Raw genomic sequence first — 22559 nt, forward strand, 5'->3', positions numbered from 1 at the left:
GTGCTAGTGACTAGAAATAATAATGAAACCAGTTAGCAAATTGCTATTTGTTCTCTCTTGTATATAGTTCTAAGAACTGAGAAAACTATTAAAAAATGTTACTATTGCAAACCACGGGTTCTTGTTGATTTTAGCTCACTTTTTTCTCATTTCAAGAATGAGTTTGCAGAGGAAGTAGTCATGTTGTGTAGGTAACAACTGGTCATGGGAGGCTGCATCTGTTCAGTGAGTGTATAGGTTAAAAAGCCCCAAACTCTTTCCCTTTATCCTCATCCAAACACCCTAAAATGAGTTCAGACCCTGTCCATACAAATTACACATAGCTATAGCTATTTGGTCTTACTTAACATCCCTTCTTTAATTATGAAAAATATAAAAAAATACAGTCAAAGAACAGGTAGTGGATTCTTAGATTGTTTGCTGCTGTTGTCTAGTAAAAATTATAAAAAATAAAATAAAAAAATTGTTTGAATACTCCCAACCACTAAAGTTTCTTATATTACTGCAGCAAACTACTGGTCTGGAACAAAGCTATTAAATTGCTCCTGTTGTGAAATCATGAAGTAAAACAGCAATATCTTGGAAATATGTATTTTAAGTTGTACAAGTGCAATAGCAATAACCAGGGCAATTTGTGCCAGCATCCTGGTCACTGGCTATGTTTGCTCTAGTGGTAATGATTTGAGCTATGAAATAAGAGTTCTCAAATAACTCACAATTTGTTACCATCCTGGAAAAAGCAGGACTGTGACTGAATATGAAGTAAAAAGGTTTTTTTTCCCTGCTATTATTTTTTTAAAATAGCAATTGTCAAAAACTGCATGACTAGGCCTGGTAATACTGCAGAAATAAAAAAAGTAGCCTGTCAAGAATAGGTATAGGAAATCGGTGATGTCTTTCAGTTCTGAGAGACTGTTGAAAAGCAACAGATTTCAGTAGGAGATTTAAGAAGAGTGCAAATATTAAAACCCCATTGTGGCTCTGTAGTTCAAAGAAGAAAAATAAGAGATGGAAAGATCACCCCTCTGAGTAGTGGAATATGGAAATGGAAAGTTTCTCTGAACTCATTAACTGCTTTATTTTATATGCTAAGAGCAAATCCTACTTTTACCCCAGAGAGAAAAGGTCCCACAGTATCCTCTCATAGAGGGAAAGGCAATTAGGGTGTAGAACAATCCCCTTGGTTATGGTGTCCTTATCTCAAAGCTTTGTAACAACTCAGATTGTTGGTGCTGGACTTCCCCATCACTACTGTTCTGTACAGGAGAATTAAATCACTTTATTCTGGCTATGGTCACCACAGCTGAGGTTACATTCTGAAACAAGTCAACAGAAAAGCACCCACAAGCAGACATTCCCCTGCTGAGTTTGCCAGTTTTTGTGCCCACCTCTGCTTCATTAGGGAGCTTTATAATTAACCATACTCCTAAATATAATGCTGTGCTGATGAGGCTAATGAGCTGAGAGGAAACATTACCTTATCTCTTAGTGGCCCACCTTATTCCTAAATGCTGCATCCTTAAAAGATAAAAATGGGGTTTGGTTTCATGGTGCAGTAAGAAACTTTCTCTAGGGAAAATTAAGGAGAAAAAACGAATAGTTCTGGGAGCAGAAGGACTGATTCCTCACAGATTTGCATCTCATGGCAGAATTCCCTACTGTCTAATGAACGTGTAAATGCCAGTTTAAGCTTTTTCAGCAGCTCAAGAATTCCTCACAGGTGTTGTCAAAATCATTTCTCTGGAGTCCAGTTTCTTTGAGGAACAGGATAAAACACAACATACTCCTCTAAGTTTTAACAAAAGCTTAAACAGTGCCAGTTTTAAGGCTTATAAAAAGATCTATTCATTATTTAATTTTTAATTACCTTTCACAAGATACTGTAATTCCAACCTCTGATGGAACTCAAGCTCTACAAGCCAAAATATCCCAATGATAATACTGGGAATTGAACTGAAATCAGGAAACAACTGAAGGGATCTGAGAAGTGTACAGCCAAATACTTGTAAGGTGAAGAATGTCAGTTATTTTACACACAATTTGGATAAACAGTTTGGATTTGTTGTGTGGAATTATAAAGTAATTTTCTAATATATACTGACATTTTGTATGAAGATTTGCTCAGATCAGAGAACAAAAATTTTACCTAGAAGTGTTCTTGAAGTAATATTTGACTCTAGAACTTCTGAAAATGAGGAAACTCTGCCCAAGCTAAAATTCTACTATAGAGAACCTACCCTTCAGACCAGGTTAGCTAAATGAGGAAGCTTTGGTCCACCTGTACTAGACAAAATAAAAGCATGATAATTGCTAATATGCCTATCTGAAGACAGTGCTACAGGTACTAACCACACACAAAACCTAAAAAGCAATTAAAAAAAAAAAATTTAAAGGAAAAAGTGGCCTTTCAAGAAAGGGCAATGAAGAACATTTTTTTTGATGTAGTCAAGCTGTAATTCTAAAATCCACTTACTTGTGGAATACAAAGCTAGGGGAAACAAACTCTTTTTTCCTCTAGGTATAATTTCCATGATAGTGGAATTTTAATCCAAGATCAAGGTTACTAGTTCATGGTAATACAACTACAAAACAAAAATTGCTTTATGTTGAGAGTTGCTTGGAGAACTTTGTTTACACCTATGTTTTCAAACATTCACTTTGCTTAAAAAGGTGTTCACATTCAGTTGTTAGGATCAAGAAAGAGGAAGGAAGCTACATCAGTAAAACATGTATTTTTCAAAAACTACCATCAGTCATCTTCTTTTGAACTTATTCTACTTCTAGAATTAATCAAATGTTTAAAATTCATCTGGCTGGGAACTGCTGCAATGCAATTTGACAACACTGCTGTCATTTCCACAGTGAAAACTCAAAGTAATGACAAAAAAGCAACCTTCCAACTTCTCTTTTGCACTCTACTGAAGTATTAAAAATGCTCCCTTGGCTCTGGCTATTCTTTCTCTCCCACTCACCGTATGTGCAGATGAATTCAAAGTGCTTGCTCAGGAATGGCACCAGCATAGCTTCATCCAGAAGGGAGATTTGCTGCTGGGCACAGCACTATGGAGGAGGAGTGCTGTATTTGTCTGGTAGGAATGTCATTCCCTTAAAAAAAAACTGGATGGCATTTCCATATGGGATTTCCACACCTCATCCAAGAAACTCCTGAGCCCCTTTCAAAGCAAATACTCTTTTGTTGGGTGGAAAATTATTGCTTGCAATTTCATTGCTTTGCCTCTTGAGTTTTGAGTATCCCTCTCCTATGGCATCTGAAGTAACATCAGAAGTGATTTTGTCTCTCAGAGAATCTCTAACAAGTTGCATCTGAAAGATGTGAATGATCACTGCATCACTTCTGAATCAAACCTGTCATCTCAACCCTTCAGTCCTTAGTGACAGCAACCTCTAAAGGAAGATAAATGCAAAAAGCATTGGATGATTTTTTGAGAATATCTTTTCTGGGGCCTTGTACCTGTTGCAGCCTTATCTCTCTATGGACATACAAACACAGCAGCTGAAACTAAAAAAAAAAAATTTAAAAATATTTTAAAAAGTATATATGTTTATATATATATATATATATATGAGACCTTACAGAGTGGCTTCATATTACACCAGCAATGTGCAGAGTCCACTCCAGCCACCATGGTAGAGCTCAGTCCACCATTCCCCTTTCCCTCAAGTCCTAGAGGACTGCAAGTACATTGCTCTTTGTATGCCACACAGTGATTCAGATCTAGAATTGACAGCTCATTTTATAAATCTTTCCAGGACATAACCTTTTCAAATGTTAAAAGAGGGAAGTCTTAAAAAGATATCACCTCTGGGACTGACACTTTTGTAACCTCACTTTTAAGAAAACATTAAGAAGTTGCACTTCCTGGTCTGGAAACATCCAGTGTGATGGTACTGACACTGCATCATGGAATGGAGACTCCCAGGGGAACCTGTTTTGTAGTAGCTGTGAATGTTATCCTGAATATGTCTATTTGAGAAATAGTTCTTCAAAGGTCTCCTCTTGAAAAGGTCAAGCCATTTAAATACCTTGTAGGATTTGGACCTGGGTGATTACATACACGCAGCAGCTCTACCTTTATTCTTTTCAAGCTGGTAACTGAAACTTCAAGATGGTATCTTCAGTCTTTAAAGAATTTTTTTACATCCTAAGCTTGATCTGTTTGACTTCAAATGGCAACACTGATTATAAATTATTCATGATTCATAGCTCTCTCTTCGAGACATGATCTTTAAACTAAGCATCTTCTTCATCTCTATTCTTCCCCTCAGACCTGTTGCATGCAGGTCTGTGGCCTTTCTCTTGGTATTAAGAAGAATTATAGAACATAATCTCAATGCTGGCCATTTTTCTGTAGTTTCTCTCCCTATCTCTGACACCTAACTCTTTTTAACTCTATGTTAATTTACTAGTTTAAACATCATGTAGTATCTTCTGCTTCAGTGCCTTTGTTTCTTCTTCTTATCTGATTTTAAAATCATTTTCCCATCTTCCAATAGCTAAAGAGATTTTGGGATTGGCAGCTTCTTTTTCTTTCTTCCAACAATTTTACTCCCAACCCAATGTCAGTAATATCCTCCTAAAAAACCCACAAAATTAAAGATATGCCTAAACACATTTTCCATCTCCCTTCTTAGCATACAAATAACTGTTCTATTAGAGCTATTTTTTTTCCATTTCACTTCCTCAGCAGTTGCACCTTAGACTATTTTGCAATATCTGCTTTTGCCAGTGGATATTTCTGCTGTTACAAGTTAGTTGTGATTGTGAACAAGATTGTTTTGCTCATTGCCACAGCTCTGCACCTGGCTTCTGCCAGACAAACTGTTTAAGAAACCAGAAACAATTTAAATCTGCACACAGAGCAGGCATTGTCCCCAGGCAAAACAATAGGAGGAGAATGAGGATACTCTTTACCTCCCAAACAGTCTTAAAAAGTCTTTTCTAGAGGAATGTCTCAAGTTGGAAAACAAATAAGGTCATGATATTTTTATTTAACATTGTTCTAAGTAGTTATAAAAACCCACAAGTATGATTCAGAATATCATATTCTTAATAGTAATAGATGTGAAGTCGTGAGTAATTAGGCAATCTCTAAGAGTAATATAATGGATTTATCTGCTTAAGAATATGGAATAAAATGTCTCTGAAATTTTCGCATTTATCATTGGAAAAATAGTTTTTCCAGGGAAATGGCTTGCCTAGATTTTGCAGTTAGAAAGTATGGTTCTAATAGATTTTATACAGCAACATTAAGTTAGTCTCAAACAAGTGAGCCTAAATACAGATTCAGAGTCTTCTCACAAAAAAATTATCTGTAGTATTTTTAAAGCTTCTAACTCATGTATATAATACATTATTTATGTAATATACATGCCTTCACATCATGTACATCACATAAATTCTTTTATTAAGCTTTCATAGCAAATTGTAACTCTAGACCTCTAAATCCTAGTAGTTACCATCTAGCTTGAGGTAGATACATTCACACATCTACATTAACAAGAGTACCCTGTTCCAGTATAACCATTTCCAGGTACAGCAAGAAAGAAGTGCAGCTCACCTAGGCAAGAATTTATCCTTGAACAGCAGATACTGCTCAAAAGCTAGGGAGGCAGATATCTATTCACTGATGTACAAAACTGGTCCTCCCATGCCTTGAGCAGACCATAGAAGGTGAAGAAAACATTTGGAACTTTTGAGCAACGTAGACCTCTAACATCCAAACACAGCATGTTTTTCAAAATTCCTGTATTTCAGATTAGACAGATGATTTACTTGGAGTCACACTCATTCTCTTAGTTCAAAAGGTGCTCTCCCAGCAAGTCCAAACTCCTCTGCTGTGGAGGAATTTTACAAGTCAAAATCCTAGTTAGGACCTATGCAACAAGCTGAAATACCTATACACAGACATGTCTAAATCAACAAAATAGAATATATATGCTCCAGAATGACCCAACTCCAAGAGTGGGTTATATTAATTTCTAGTTCTGTTTGTGAGAGTGAAATATACTTATTTTACAAGTTAAATACAGCTATCCTAGATCGAATTCCAGGCAGCCACACATTAATTAGGAAAAAAAAAATACACTTTTGTCCACTACTTTTATAGAGGCCCTAACACAATAGACCCATCACTATTGTCACTGTAAAACATCTGGGGTTGGGACTCAGAACTGAAGTATCTTTATACGCCATAGCCACAGGAAGCTTCCTTGCACTTGACAGGCTAAGAAACTTCTGTCAGGTATCTGATTCTAAAGGTCATTCTACCAGTGTCCACAAAGCAAAAAAAGCAATCACTCCATTAATTAACAGTAACATGGCATTAAATATAAAAAGAAAATTGAGCTCATAAGTGAGTAGTATTGATGTTGGGAATCCTGAAGTCAGCTACGTTTGGCTGCAGGTTCAGAAAGGAGTTAGGAAAATTAGGAGGAGCACAGAGCTCATTTTCTTACTATACCAACAGACCATACATTGCCACATGCTGATACTGAGGTTACCAAAACATCAATTAACAGTAAACCTTCATGAATAGTTACAAAAAGTGTATTTTTCTTCTTCCTTTCACCTTATGTATGATATACACACCCAAACATGTTCAAGAGTCAAACAGCAGCTCCTCCTGGTGTAACCAATTTACCTGTTCATCTGCCATGACATGCATTGCAGTTCCTGTGCAAGTACTAGCAGATCTCAAAACAAGAAGTTAGCATTAGAAATCATCCAAAAATTCTGTTTTATGACCCTGTCACCTTGTTCCACACTGCATAAAAAAATTTTCAAAGCATACAGACTGTTTGTTTTGTTTTCTGGCAAGCCAGAAATACAACAAAACTGAACTAAATTCAGATTTTGCCTTGTATTTTAAGAAAAAGATGTTTGAAAAAATGCAGAGAGTTTCAGACCAGTCCAAAGAGCACTGATTTCATGCTCTGATTTTAAATAAGAATATTTGTGAGTTGAGTTTATTTTGCCTCTGTATGACCACGCCTATAGTAGTACTTTATAGTATCACCCAAAAAAGAGTAATAAAAAAATATGTTCAAGTTGTCTTTTGTGTGAGAGACCAAATTTATTGCATAAGTCTCAACATAACCAGGAATATTATGTAACTAAGGAAAATAGTAGCTTTTTTCTTTTTCAGTGACTTCCACCTAAGTTTAGAGGACAATGTGACAGATCTTGTTGAAACATACAGTACACACATGTTCCAAAGAGCCTCCAAGGGAGGAGAGAGTGGTTGAGAGAAGAGAAAGGGCTGTCCTACAGCTGTTGGAGTGAGAAAGCTGAGACTAGACCTGAAATACCTTGCCCACAGCTTCTTCAGGGTATTTTTGGGCTGCGCTGTTTTCCAACAAGCCAATTTACCTTTTGCTACCTATTTTTGTCAGCTTTGTGTGCTCCAAGTATTATTTTATTACTGCCCTAGCTCTTTGAAGCCCATGATATTTGGTAGCCAATCACACTGAGCTCTGAATAAAGTTGGGTTTGATCTCTACTACTTCTGCTCCTTGATGTTTTGCCTTCCAGGATCTCTTACCAGGGTGAGCTTTAGTCTTTTCTTGGTTACTTAGATTGGTTTCCTGGGGGGTTTGCACTAAATATTCACTGACGAAGTCTTCTAAAATATTTAAAAGGAGCAAAAAATAAATGGAACTGGAGTCCATAAAGAAAAAAATAATGCTGGAAGTTGAGCCATAAACATGATTATTCCTCCCAGCATCCCTCAGGCTTTTTGTTTATGGTACTGTCTTTCCAGTAATCTCCCTGTGCATTCAGTGGAAGTGAGATGCTGGTGTTTGAGTGGTACTTTCTTGTATAAATATTTCTTCTGCTGGGGGGTTCAGACACAGAATGCATCTGTGAAATCTGTAGCTCCCCTGCAGAACATTGCCTCCATGCAGTCATGCCTTCTGTCCTCTTGAGAGGAAGCAGAAAACATCAAGTTTTATTGCAGCCCAGGGTTACGTAATGCTGTCTCCTGGCTCTGAAAACAACTGGAAACATCCAAATCAGAGATTAAATGCACTGTATCCTCAAATCCTCCTCCCACAAAGTTTTTTTAGAGGAATTTCAGAATGACCTTTGCCATGTGTGGCAGCCTCTAAAGATGTAAAAGGAAATCTGAGAAGTAGTGACTTAAAACTACACCAGTTTTGTGCAGTCGTTTGAGGAACCAGGGCATGCACAGAGCTTTGTAAACCATACTAATTTCAAGGGAGTTTTCTAACATGTCTAAGTCTGTTGTTATTTAGACGAAAAATACTTTTTCTTCTATTGTGGTGTTCAAAGAGACCATCATATGATTTTTAATTCTCAAATTTTAGGAAGCCTCCACTAGGGTAGATGGATGGCAAATGTCCTGTTCAGCCACTCTGGGCACAGTTCTGTCCACACACTCATCCACTGGGACATAAACAGCTTCTCAGCCTGTCTAGTGTCAGATTAGCCAAGATAACACCATGAAGAAAATAAGTCCACCTAATATCTGACTTTTGCTGGAGTTGTCTGTCCCTTTTGACTCACCATTTGTTTTTAAACTTTGTTCTTTCAGGTTCTTAATGTTAACAGCTTTTAAAGTAGGCCTCAAAGTGCCACCTTTGATGTCACTCCTGTTTTCTCATCTTACATTTAACCTTATTACTCTTGGAGTTACAGACACTCTCTTCCACAAAAATCCTTTGCACAGTTGCCTAAGAAGTCCAACAATATACAAAGACACAGACACATGGTATAGGATAAATGTTGTGCTTTAACACCCCTCTAAAATGGCTACCATTTTTTTTCTTTGATGTAAACTGCTGTAAAGTTCAACATGATAAAATTTACATAGCTTTGAAAAATTTTTATTTCGTGCCTTTCCAGAATCCTGATAGTGTGTTTGATCTAAAGTACCAGGGATGTGACATACCTCATGCTTTCAAGAATGGAAACAAAGCAGATATTTGTTTCTCTCCCTGTGTAAAAGTAGGCATGGTTGGGTGTTATCGGGTATACTGTCTGGATACTTTGAAATTAATATAATAAAACAATTCTTATTTGCTCACATTAGTAATTTCACAGTATCAAAACCTTTATTAGTACAGTGATAATAGGTCAAATACTCAAAATTCATCAAGCCACTGCTTTAAACATGCACAGAGCCCTTAGCTATGAGTGAATAACTTTTCAGATAATCAAGACATCCAAAAGAGCAAAGGACAGGAGATGCCTGACTGTGTCAGGCACAGCAAGATTTCTAAGAGAACACCACCCCAACATGTTGTGCTACCTGGAAACTCAGGCTCTTGACTTTCTGTAGGTTACTTGAGATTTCTGTCATCCTCACAATTTCTTCTTATTTTATGTCACAGTAAGTCAAACTGATTATTTATAAACCTAACCACTGAGAGATGAGACACTGAACTTTCATCCTGGTCTGATGCTTTCTAGGAAGAGTAAAGTGGGAAAGGAAGCAGAAGGTTCTATAATTTGCAGATTATTTACACACTCAAGCATAATGACTCACTCACAGCACTTGCAATCTATTCCGTCGTGCTGCTGCCACATCTGAACACTAATCCTGCACACTAAAAATCCTCCTGTGCTCTCTAATGTCAATGTAGTAGCTCAGCTACCTTTGAAAGCAAACAATAAAAGATCAGTTGTTTGTAATTATGTCCCAACCTAAGGAAAAAATATATGCAAATATATAGGGTCAGTAACATTCATTTTCCCTCTGAGATTCTAGTGTTCACAGATGGAGCCTTAGAAAGAGACCTAAGTTTACCTTCAGTTCCTCAATACATTTCCCACATGGTGACATTTTCCAGCAACAGAAAATTCTTAGGGTGAATCTTGACTCTGTAAATTCAAAGGGAAGGTGGGAGCAACAGTAATAGATTTTAATTACTGTCTAGTGTCATTACGTTAGTTCCTCCTATAATTAGAAACTAATGAGAAGTGGGACACATTCTGTCAAATGAACTGAGAAAAAAAATCCTTCTAGAGGAATGAGTGGCCAAGGACCAAACAAAATCAAGAACTGTCGGGCAGAAAGTCATGTCATACATAAAGAAATTTCATTTGCTTGGATGGCTGCAATGATTCATCTCATTTCACAGGAGTTTCATCAGCTGGGCTTGTCATTTCACACAAAATAATTCTAGTTCTCTTCTCCCTGATCCCAGAGGAAATCGAGCTGTTTGATATCAAAACATTCACATACACAGACATTTTACTCTAAAAAAAACAACCCCAAGCCTAAAAAACAAAAACCAGAACCAATAAAGATCTCCTCCCATACCCTGCCCTCCATCCTGATGTGCAATGTAGTCAGGATTCATCCTTTGGAATGGAATTTGAAAGCCAGGCTTGCAACTCACTGAATTCCAGAGATTGTCTTCTATATATAAATGGACTTCTATGTATAAAAGCTTTTTCAAAGGCTTAATATTGCTTTACCTCATTACATATCAATCTATAATCCCAGCTCAGAAATTAATATTTAGAACTGGGGTGAAATCACATATTACAGGTGCTGTGCTGTATCAGCCATGGCTGCGAATTGCCCCATTCTTTATGTAAAGCCCAGGCAGAGCAAGTGCCAGCAGCCAGATAGAGAACAGCACTGTGACCAAGTGTTTCCAGTCTGTTGCAGGATGTCTACAATGCCATGTCAGATTTTCTTTCTTTGCCCTAAAGGCTAAACACACACTGTATTTTATTTCACATGATGACTTCCCAATGACACAGTAGTGGTATTTTGCTGCTACACCTCAGAGAAAAGGATTGTTGAGTATGCTTGAAAGGGAAGGGATTTATTTTTTTAAAACTGCCTTATGCAGTCTAGAAATCCCTAATGAAAAAAGAAAAAAATGTGAAAGACAAACAGTGAAAAGGGCATTTTCAAAGGATGATCTAATGAGAAGGTCCCATGGTCAGATATCTAGGGGACAGTGTTCTTTCTGATTGTCTTTTTCCCAGACTTTTAATTTTTAGCTGAGGAAACCAGTAAGTCTCATAAACATCAGCTTATGATCAGCACTGTGATCCAAGTTATGTCCTGTCTTTAATGAAAACTCAATTATGTGCCCAGTGACTTTTTGCCTGAAACCTGTGTTAAAATATACTGCACTGGAGGAGCTAACATCAAACCTTCACATGTTAAATACCAAGTTTAGAAGTGCTGTTTCAGTAGTACTGAACTACACAGACATAGGAGCTTTGATTTGTTGGAAGAAAAAACCATCAAAGATAGATCACCTTAGGTTTTATACAGGAGAATAATTTCAACGGGTTAAAAATGAATCCTCACAGAAAATTGAATGTTTAGAAAAACATTGTTTTCCTCAGATCACTGTAGCAGTGCAAGACATCTCACTGAATCACATTTTCAGGCTGACTCAGTACCCTCACCAAGACAGTAAATGCCAGCAGAATTCCAAATATAAACCCTGTCATGGCAAGAAAAGAGATGAGGACAAAAGCCAAATGAAGATGCATCAGGACAAATACACCAATCTTAAACTATTTACATTATTTTTCATCCTAGATTAGAGCTGTACTGTACAATGCAGTTCACAGTCTGACACTTGCCTGATTTGGGAGAGAGCTCTGACTCCCATCTCCCCTCCCACTGAGGTCTGACTCCTTGTCTCTCCCACTCTCCACTTTTCCTGCCTTTCCTGAGGGCATTAATCTGCATCCATACACTGTTGGGCAGAGCATACACCAAAACTCAGGTCCCATCACCTATTTTGACATGAAAGAAGTCTTTGTCTATATTTGACTAAGCCTTTTATTTTTATTTCTCCACTTGTAGCAGATTCTGGGTAACCTTTCTACCCTTAAGTGTGCCAGACATGGGAGAAGGGCACATGGAATTGGTTGTTTCACAGGACACAACCCACAAGTTTACCAACTAGTTAGTATTACAGAATATCTGTATAAAAATGGCACCAACCCTAACTCTTTTTAAAGAAAAAAAATAGGATGCACTTAGAAAACTTTTTGATAGGTTTTTTATAGGCAGTAGTGGTCCAGCAGGTTGACATTTTAGGAGCTACAGAGAATTAGAATATGATCTGGATTTGGTAGGATTTGTGTATGCAGCTCCAGCCCAGCAATGTAAAGCACTGAATTAATACACAGCAAGATGCAATAATGCCAGCTCTAGAACACTAACAGATGTTTTTGACATGTTCTAGAAATCTGAATAATGCAGACTTAACCAATAAATCCTTTAGGGCTGATACCCTCCTGTTTTATGTGTGGATACATAATGAAACAAACTTGTCAATGGTTAAAGCCTTTCAGTTCTCTTAGAATGTTCTAGACATTTTAAAACCTTTTTTTTCAAATTCATCAAGTGTGCTTTTTTAAAAAATATTATTCATTCAGAGTAAGAGTACTGACAATGACAAAATTGTGGAGCTCCTACCATTAAGGAAGTATTTATAGAAATCATGTTACTATTTTAATGGTATTTCCACTAAGATGACTAAAACCAAAACACATCTTTTCCATTTAGCTACTATTTACCTGTTCATTCTCTAAAATAAAAAACCCCAAACCAAACAACAACAAAAAACCACAGAAGCAGTGCTAGTTGTGATCTGTGCCTAAAAGAAAATGAGACTGTTGGCCATGTTAACAGTAAAAGGGAGAGAGAACAAGGATGTATCTATTAGTTATTTATGAAGAAAAGATGATAAATTCTGCTGCCACAGTTGTTCTTCATTAACAATTTATGTCGTTTATAACCATTACTTGTAGCACAAAAGTGATGTTACTTTGGTAATATTTGTCACACTGGAGTCAGTTTAGTTCTTACAAGTGTCCCTCTATTAACAGAACCACAAAAGTCAGTTATGCCACTGGAGTGCATAAACACTCAATAAGGAGAATTATCAGTCATTTTTAACATTCACTTTTCCACTGCCAGACTTGCAAGCGTTTCTCATTTTTATTTTGAGATGACAGTGCCCTCCAGTGGCACGTTTCTTTTATTTGCTTTACCAAGTACGTATATTCCATACAGAAAAATTAACTGGATAGGCTTAAACATATATAAACAAGTGAATTATTTATGTATTTTTTATATGAGTTAATTTTGAGAAAAGGTTTCTGTGTTTTCATAAGGTTTATTTCATAAACACTGTAAAAAAAAGTTCTTGCTTTCCTTTATTCATCCTGTACAAAATTAAGGGAGAAAAAACAATCTGGAGAGCTGATGGATGTTGGGGTCTGTATGAACTAAGTGGCTCTGCTAACAAAATTATGTTTATTAATTATCATAAGCAGTGACCTACCTTACTCCTAGTTGCTGGTAATTTGGTCAGGCCCGAGAGAACAAAAGATGGTCTGAAATTTTGGAAGAGTTTGGTTCCTATTGCCAGACGACTTTCAACAAGACAAGAGGGCAGGGTCTTAAGTTGTGCCAGGGGAAATTTAGGTTAAATATTAGAAAGAATTTCTTTATGGAGAGAGTGATCAAGCATTGGAATGGGCTGCCCAGGGAAGTAGTGGATTCTCCGTCCCTGGAGATATTTCAAAAGAGACTGGATGTGGCACTCAGTGCCATGGTCTAGCAACCGCAACGGTGGTTCAAGGGTTGGACTCAATGATCTCTGAGGTCCCTTCCAACCCAGCCAATTCTATGATTCTATGATTCTATATTATTCTTGTGGCTTTTTTTTTTTCCTTCCTGTTAGCAGTCTCAGAAGTTCATCTAATAGAGGAAAATCTCAACTTTTGAACAGGTATAACAAAGATACTTGGCAGTGCTCTTCTGCAAATTATTGATTCATCAAAACTCTCTTATACAATTGATTTTCTCCACAGATTTTTACATTTTAAGCATACAAAGTGCTAAATTATAACATTTAGAAGATTTAGAGGGGGAGAATCACTCATCCTCAATCTGCTGGTCACACTTCTGATGCATCCCAGAAATTATTTTCACAGAAATGCCAACGTGTAAAAAGGCCATTCCCTTCACTCAGTTGTATTTCCCTGTTCTACACTACATATATTTAACAGAAAGGACACCTAATTTTCTCCACTCAAAAACTATGAGAATTAACTGAAATGATGCATATAAGTAACTTGATCAGCTGGTCAAGAGATAGTTTTTTCATCTTGTCTGTAATTCTTTTAATTACTTACCTCTAACAGTGTTTCAACAGAATTGCATAATAGAAAGTTCGAGACAATCCCAGCTGTAGCTGTGGCTACCTGAACTATAATTAAGACACCAATTTCCTGTGATGTTGGAAAGCTGTTCTTTTATCTAGCATTTGCAATAGCTTCCAAAGCACTTCTGAATACAAATTAGAGGCCTGTTGCCCCAGTACCTTACACTTGAGCAGTCATTTAAACACACATAAAGAGAGCAGTAATGGGTATAATTTCCCATTCACCTCACACAGGTATTAATGGTTCCACAACCAGGAAGCAATGAAGGATCACACCCACTGTGCTGATTAAATCAGTTGAGTGCAGTGAGTATTCCCCCTGGCTATGCTTCATGGCATGACTAATTCCTTCTATTGAACTTTTGGGATTTAGGCCAGGACAGAGGCACAGATGGTTCCTCAAATCAGGAATTCAGTTCTAGTGCCTGTAAGAACCTAAATCCTGGTATTCAAATTACCATATTATACAAGAGTACAGTAGTAGGAGATTCTCAGTTTCTAAAGTTTGCACTGGATGCTTTGAGTCAGTGTAAATTAGGTTGGCACAGGACTGTAAGAAATAAAACCTTTTGAAAGTACTTACTAAGGTTGTGATGATATGCATCTCCTTTTTAAACATCTCCTACTTTAGAAGCAACTTAAGGCCTTAAGGCAACTTAAGAAGCAACTTTACCTGGCTGCAGCAGGGATCTGTTGTCACCAAGAAAAATCTTCATTTTCCCATTCAGAGTAGCATAGGAAGATGCTGTTGCTCAAATCAGAACCCTGGCCTCCGTCTCATGATCTTTCAAATAGAATTGCCAGGAATACATATTTAGAAGATAACAGGATATGACTTTTTATATGAGGATAAATACTACCTGGATAGCATTTTCCCAAGGGTCTGCATGTGACTTCCATGTGATTGAAGACCCTGATTAACTGCTATAGCATTGCCAGATAAAAAAAATTATATACAAATATAGATCTATACTGAAGAATAAAAATTGAAAATCATCTAGGTATTGTTTTCTAGACCTAAGTAATAGCTATAAATACCTTAGAATGGGTGGCAATATGAAGTCTCTAGTAAAAGACTAAGTAATCCAAGATCTTCTAATTAGGTTTCCAAATATTAAGTACTTAAATATGTCATCTTACAAAGATACTGCCAGGTTGCATCATTAATCATTTCTAGAAAACCCCAAAACTGTATTAGCCCTCCAAACAGCAATCTGTCAGCTTCAGAAGTTTTCTTGCTGTAGTAGAAAATATTGGATAAACAAGAGCCAGAGCTCAGGGAAGGCAGATGAAGTAATAATGAAAAGATTATCAGTTTGGCAAGTGAGGGCTAATGAATGACACTGTGCTAAGGACCAAGTCTGGCCATTTTTTACTAAAATAATGTCTTCATTTGACAGCTTCTGTGCAGACATCACAGCAGGAGTGAAAACTCACCTCAGGCACAGAGATAATCTGAAAACAATAGAAAGTATTTAACCTGGTCCCAGATGAAGAGCACAGAAGCCCATGAACAGTCAGAAAAAACAAAAAAATGTGGATAAAAAAATGGGCTGCGGCAAAATGCCATCAGAAAAAGTTTAATTATAGCAAAGTACTGTCAAGTCTGTGTTCCAGAGAGGACTTAATGCACTTTACATTTGGATGTACATGGCATTGGAACTGATCCTAAACTGCCCATCTTTGGTCCTGCATCAACTTGTATTCTCAGAGTACTTTTCTTATTATTCAGAGTCTCAGAAGGAACTGCTCTTATACATCCCAACAGCACCTACAGAAACTAGGCAACACCAGCAAGATGCTTCTCTGGAGCATCCCACCAAATCTCATTTTCCTTAAAGCTTTACTTACAGTTGTTGATATTCAAGGTTAGAAGAGAGACTCAGTATAACACAGAATTTGTGTTTTGCCTTGTCTTGGCATTTCCTAACTTATACCTGTTATTCTCACCTGTACATCCCACTTCCCAAAATCTCAAGCAAGCAAGGTAAGAATTAAGTAAAGCACATCTGTGCTATTAACATTATTCCTTTATTAAGATTCTCTGAAATAGTGGAATTTACTCCACAGCACAACAGTCTCTGCAGTACCAGCAGGCTCCCAGATCAGAAAGTAACAGCTAAAATGAATGTATGCAGCCTTGAACCTTTCTTCAGACTCACCAGCTCCACAGTGCCCAACAAGTTATAGCTGAAACTTAAGTTTTTACCTCTTCCTATTTAATTTATTCACTAGTACAAACCTTAAAGACCATGTAAGTATATATGGTCTAATTTCCTGGAGCTTTCAAGTAAGATGTTCCTAGTTCTAGAAGGCATTAGAAATAAGGTCTGCTAGAATAACTCTGTGGACTTGTCAGGAGCTGATGCAGTGTTCCCTAAGGATATAATTCTGGAATATTTTGGACTTTGTTTCCACATATATCCATTAGGAAAAGAAGTCTTTGCACTGAAGAAGGTGGGCATTTGTGAAGGTACAAAACAATTACGCCACTTACAATTTTTAACATGCTACCAGGGATAGGATATTTCTAAACATAATTGCTTAAGAATCCATTATTAAAATAATGCAGTTTGTGTAGCAAAAGCTCTATGAAAGGATACTGTTGGGGCTCAATGGAAATCCAAAGTGTATCTTTGAGATGACAAGAGTTCAAAGCAATGGCTCAGTGCTACTGAATGCAGAGGCCTCTAACAGGTTAACACCTTAAAGGCTCTTTTACATGTATTTTGAGCTAAAAAAATACTTTTAAAATGATGCATCAATATTGTAAAAATAAAAATAGATGACTGTATAGAAACACTCCTTGCTTTAAAGGAAAAATCCAAACAATCTCCATGGAGACCAGATGACCACTACCAACCTTTCTAGAACAAACACACAAAAATGTATGTGGGAACAGGCTATAAAAAGGAAGGACTGAGACTACTCTCTGTATAAACACATACATGCATATTCATGGTATACACACCACCATTTTACTTGGTTTGCACACACAGTTACTGAAAAAGGACAATGCATGAAGTCCTTGCAGCACATCTTGCTCTGTGTCATTTCTTTCATTTTGTCAGCACAGGTAGACTTCACTGTAGCATCTGTAAGAAAGTGCTGACTTCTGTTCTGAATGCAGATGCTTTCTGCTTGTTTTAATAAGAGATCCTACAAGAGTGTTAAAATGGTTAAAGCACAGACTTAAAAAAAAAAAAAAAAAAAAAAAAAAAAGGAGAAAGTAGTTACCCAGGATATGATGTGTATCAGTTCAGTTACTCCAAAAGAATCTATAGCAGTTGCAGCTCAAGAAAAATAAGCAATAGCAGAAAACATCTGATCTTTTTCTGTTCTGAACTAATTTTTTGTAGCTTTTTATGTTCTCATCTATGTTCAGGTTTATATTTCACCTCTTTTTTTCAGGTAGTTTTTTGTCTCAGTGAAGTACTTTGCTAACACTAAGTATTCTCATTAGAACGGTTTGCAGGAGGTAACACAGCTGCTACTTAAAGTAAACCCTCCCCTAGTACAGCAGCAAGGAAAAAAACCTATTTTGAAATACCAGTGCTATTAGTGGCATATATGAAAATGAATGAATAAATAAGTTTGTTCCCAAAACTGACAAAATAATCACGTATTAGAAAGTCAATACATGATCCAGAGAGATCAAAAATGAGTCACAGTATCATTTATGACCTCAGTTTTAGTCTTCCTGTTCAACAGTAATGTTTTGCTTTTGGGTTTTTTTTGGTATACATATATAATGCATATTTATCTGTGAATTAAGGGAATAATCAGAATGCAGTTATTCAAATTGGTTGCTGGTATTCATCTATTTCTCCTTGCAACAAACAAATAATGTATGTGTGGTTTAAGTTTTTTGGTTTAATTATAACATAATATAATTAAATTAAAACCAGTTAATCCCTGGGATAAGGACATTAATATTGAAAATAATATATCAAAGAAGCACAAACTGAAAAGTGATCAAGTTTTTTCTGTGACCAGGTTCAAAGGGATTAATCTGAGGGAAATTAAAATTTTAATTATGCCTGAAAACAGATAACTGAACATTAACTAAAGGTACTGATCTAAGCAGAATACACATTAGCCATAGAGTCCCTTTGATAATGCTGAAAAACTCTCTCACTCTAAATTTGCAAATCCTATTTCTGTTTCAGTTTGAGGCTTCTCTGGACTGCATTTCACTGAATTGCAATGAAGTTTTGTGTAGCCTGGGGTTTTCTAGTTCTTTTGCAATCAAGGTTTCCCAGGAGTGCTGTAACATGAAGGAAAGATGAGAACTTTTTTTTTTCCAGTTTAGGGAAAAAAACCCCACACGATCATCAAAAACTGAAGCCTGGCTGTATTCCTGAATCCAGATGGAATTTACTTAATGATTTGAGAGAAAAAAAATTAAAAATATCACAAAACTGTAAAACTGTTGAATGGGAATGATGTGCCATGCACACCAGAGTAACAGAGAGCCTGGCTGTTTTGGGGCACTTAGAAGATATGGGTTCAAATCCTTTTAGAGGTGATAGCAAGAGAAAAGATTTGGAAGCAAACAAAAATTTCATTGTTGGCACAGTCTAGCTCTAAAGAATAACTGAGAAGATTAATAGATTAGGAAGTACACCAAAAAGTTTGCATTCTATGAGATCAGAGCTGAAAGCATGCTAACAGGGACAGCATGGTGGGGTTTGCTGGACCACCACCACTCACTCCATTGCTGTAAGAGGACTCTACCAGTCATTTGAAAGTCCAAGGAATGCCTTTGGTACAAAGAGGTTGCTACACTATATGAAGGAAATTACCCTTGAAAGCTTAAAGTACATGAAGTAAACCTACAAGACTTTTTACTTTCACAGAGTGGAAAATCTACCAGTTCTTGAGCTACTGCAGTGCTGAAGAAGAGGTGTGCATGTAGCTGTTCCCAGTACTAATGGTGAATCAGTTTAATATATATATTATATATATCCTGTATACTCAGGACACAGGTTGGAAAATTCTATTATATAGAAAATCTATGTTGGCTTTAACCTATTATTCTATCTCTATGTTTTTCCTTTTCAGGAGACTATGTAGTCATGTCTGTTTTCTTTAACCTGAGCAGGAGAATGGGTTATTTTACTATTCAGACCTACATTCCCTGTACACTTATTGTTGTGTTATCCTGGGTTTCTTTCTGGATTAATAAGGATGCAGTCCCAGCCAGAACATCACTAGGTAAGTTGAATAAGATAAGGAATAAAAATCTCAAGTGTTACAGTGTTTAACTGACAACTCAGTGGATCATCAGTTTTTAATTTAAGAGGAGAGACCACTTCACACAAGCTCTTTTTCATTTGGGGGGCTGTAGTCCTTTCCAGGGAATAACAGAGCCTAAACTTATATTTTTATGTCTTTGTTTTTGTTATGTCAGACCTTAACTCTGAGTATTGTTGATTGGAGACAACTTCTGCATCTTTTCTGATGACAGCACTATTTTTTCTATATAATAAGAGGATGGGGAACATTGCTGGGTTAGAGGCAGGAATGCATTAGTTTTATTTGCTCTATTTCCATATTGTGGTGTCTAGCAATACAAGTGAAATAAAGACCAAAAAGGAATCAATCTTCCTGGATGAGTGCTTTAGTGGTAAAAAGGGAAGAATCTAGCACTCTGCTTCTGCTTTAAGCTGCAATCAGATGTAGCTCTGAGGCACAAAATCAGGGGAATTTGGTGGTAAATACAAACCTATACATGAAAAAAGTGACATGCAGTTAATCCAAATTAGTGACTTCTACACATTCAGCAACTGCTCCAAAAATAAACTCAAAAAGATACCAAACTAACTTCGCTTGTGCAAAGCAGCTGTAGCTATAAGAACTACTGAAGTAGAAACATGGAAGTAGAGAAAGCCAAACACATTTTTCTACTACTACACAGAAACCACACAAGTCAGAATAATTTTAGTTTTTCCATCTGCATTTCAATTTTTTCATCAGAGCACTGGAGTGCAAAATGAGGAACAGCATTTTAATTCCAGAATTCCCTTGAAAGACAGACAGGAAGAGAGGACCAGTGGTTCCCATGACAAAGCTTAAAGTGTTTTATTGCCTTATTCATATCCTCTCTAATAAGAGGTTAGAAAATCTGCTTTTAAAAAGTTTAAAATTAATAAAGGCATTCAGTTCTTATTTTAAATTTTCCTTGGATGTAGAAACCAGTCCCTGGGTTGAGAATTAGTCAATTAGTACCACTGAGGAGGTAAAAAAAAAAATCAGGTGTATGGAATTTGTCATATAAAATGGGATGGATTTTAACTGTTCTGATGTGTTTTTCATGTTCTTCACATCAGAGTAGAGGAAATAAGGTTATGAAAGGAAAAGAGATGTTGAGGAAATGTCACAGTACTCATCTGTTATAGACTACAGTCACTTACGAAGGGCAGAAGAGAGAATGCTCTGGCATAGAGAGAAATCTGACCTCACAATTTTACAATTATAAAGATCCCTGAGAGGTTCTCCCTTCCAGCTCTATATGCAACAAATCTCTTGAATAACAAGCAGCAAATAATGTGTGACAACCAAGACATTTAGACAAGAGAAAGGAAACTGGTTTATATCTTTAGGTATCACAAATACACATCTACACACATTTTTTTTCTGAAGTTCCTACTCTATCACACACTCTCAAGAACATCCATGAATTCCTACCTCATATAATGGCTGCAAGTATCTCACTTAGTGACAATACTATATCATTATACTGCAACTAAAAATATGCAAAACATCCCAACAGGACAAAGTATTTGAGAATGTCCTTGAGATTACTTTGGAGAATGCAGTAAATTGATTTTTACTCTCCACGATGATTTTCTCACTCTTACATAAGTTCTAGCTCTGTTTAAGGGGTTGAGCATACAAACCCTAAAACTCAATTTCTCATGTAAAACTAAATACAGGCTCCCCAGAAGCAAATTACAAAACTAAATAAAATCACTTAGAATCCTTTCTAACCAATATATTCTGCAAAGCAGCACTTGAGGTGACCACACAAGAATGTTTCACACCCAGTGTTAAACCCTGCAGCATCTATTGAACCCAGGTCTCATTCCTGGGATCTGTCATTTAATATCTTGGCCTAAGTTTGCACTCTGGGCATATTTCAAAAGCAAAATCAGTTTGTTACTTGAAATATTTCTGTTTTTTTCCATGTATCTCCCAGGTATTACAACTGTCTTGACAATGACCACCCTCAGTACGATTGCACGTAAATCTCTTCCCAAAGTCTCCTATGTGACAGCAATGGATCTTTTTGTGTCCGTCTGCTTTATTTTTGTTTTCTCTGCACTGGTGGAATATGGAACTTTGCACTATTTTGTCAGCAACAGAAAGCCAAGCAAGGATAAAGACAAAAAGAAGAAAAATCCAGTATGTATCTTTTTGCCAATAAGGTTTAAAATTCAATTAGATTTCTGAGAACATTTAATCATTTTCAGATTTTGCTCTTGCAAATCTCTCCCTTTGTCTTCAGAGGAACGCAAACATTCACCTTGAGCATTAAAAACTGATATTCTGGTTGTATGGATGTCGGAGAAACTAGTTTCTTTGGTTAAAAGGATCCTTGTCCTAAAGTGTTCTGAAAATTCCATCTACCTCCAAATGATTATTTATGTTATATATAGAGTTCCTGCTGTGTCCTTTACGAAAGAACTGACAATTTTTTTGTTCTAGCTTTAGTAATATTCTCTTCCATTAACTTATGTCTGTATTATTGACAAGGTTGTTTTACTTATTATCAGGACAACAGTTAAAGTTTTATATTCAAGCTAAAAACGTGCTTTTTCTAATTTCTCTTTAAGCATCTGTTTCCTTTTCATTGTTTCCTTATCTTTTTTTCTTGTATTTTTTAACCCCTTTATCTACTTCTCTCCCTTTGAAAGTTACTCAACTACAAGCAGCTCACAATGTGACTGATGGATGCATGCTACACGTGGATAAAAAAAAATTATAATAGCCCCAATATAAAAATCTTGGAAGCACCCTCAGTGGGATTTTGGGCTTTTGCCTAGATGAGGAAAAATGTTTTGTTTATTTTGTCCCGAACAGATTTCTCCTTGCCTTTTGGCAACTGAGCTGAAATGCCTGTTGTGTAGAATCTCTGAGTTGAAGAGAGCAAGTATAAAACCTGGAGGGAAAAGTAACCTAATGCCTACAAAAAAAACCCCAAATATGCCCGCAAAAAATGTGAAGAATGAGCATTTTATTTTAATAGAGATTATTTTCAAATTAATTTCAGACATTTAGGAAACAATGAAGTCACTTGGATTTACTCAAAAATCTTCAAGGACTTTTGAAGATTCTCTTTAAGTTACAACATACAG

At 36.5% G+C, this 22559-nt stretch overlaps 1 protein-coding gene across 1 annotated transcript in view; it reads left to right on the forward strand.

Moving 5' to 3' along the window:
• GABRG2 (gamma-aminobutyric acid type A receptor gamma2 subunit) overlaps positions 1 to 22559 on the forward strand; it is a 61788-nt gene that overhangs the window by 36448 nt on the left and 2781 nt on the right. The window contains exons 7-8 of the mRNA XM_030459025.1: positions 19264 to 19416; positions 21401 to 21606. Coding sequence (XP_030314885.1) covers positions 19264 to 19416; positions 21401 to 21606 — 359 coding nt within the window. The remainder of the gene's footprint in view (positions 1 to 19263; positions 19417 to 21400; positions 21607 to 22559) is intronic.

Source organism: Calypte anna, chromosome 13 (genome assembly GCF_003957555.1).
Source record: "Calypte anna isolate BGI_N300 chromosome 13, bCalAnn1_v1.p, whole genome shotgun sequence".
Lineage (NCBI taxonomy): Eukaryota > Metazoa > Chordata > Aves > Apodiformes > Trochilidae > Calypte > Calypte anna.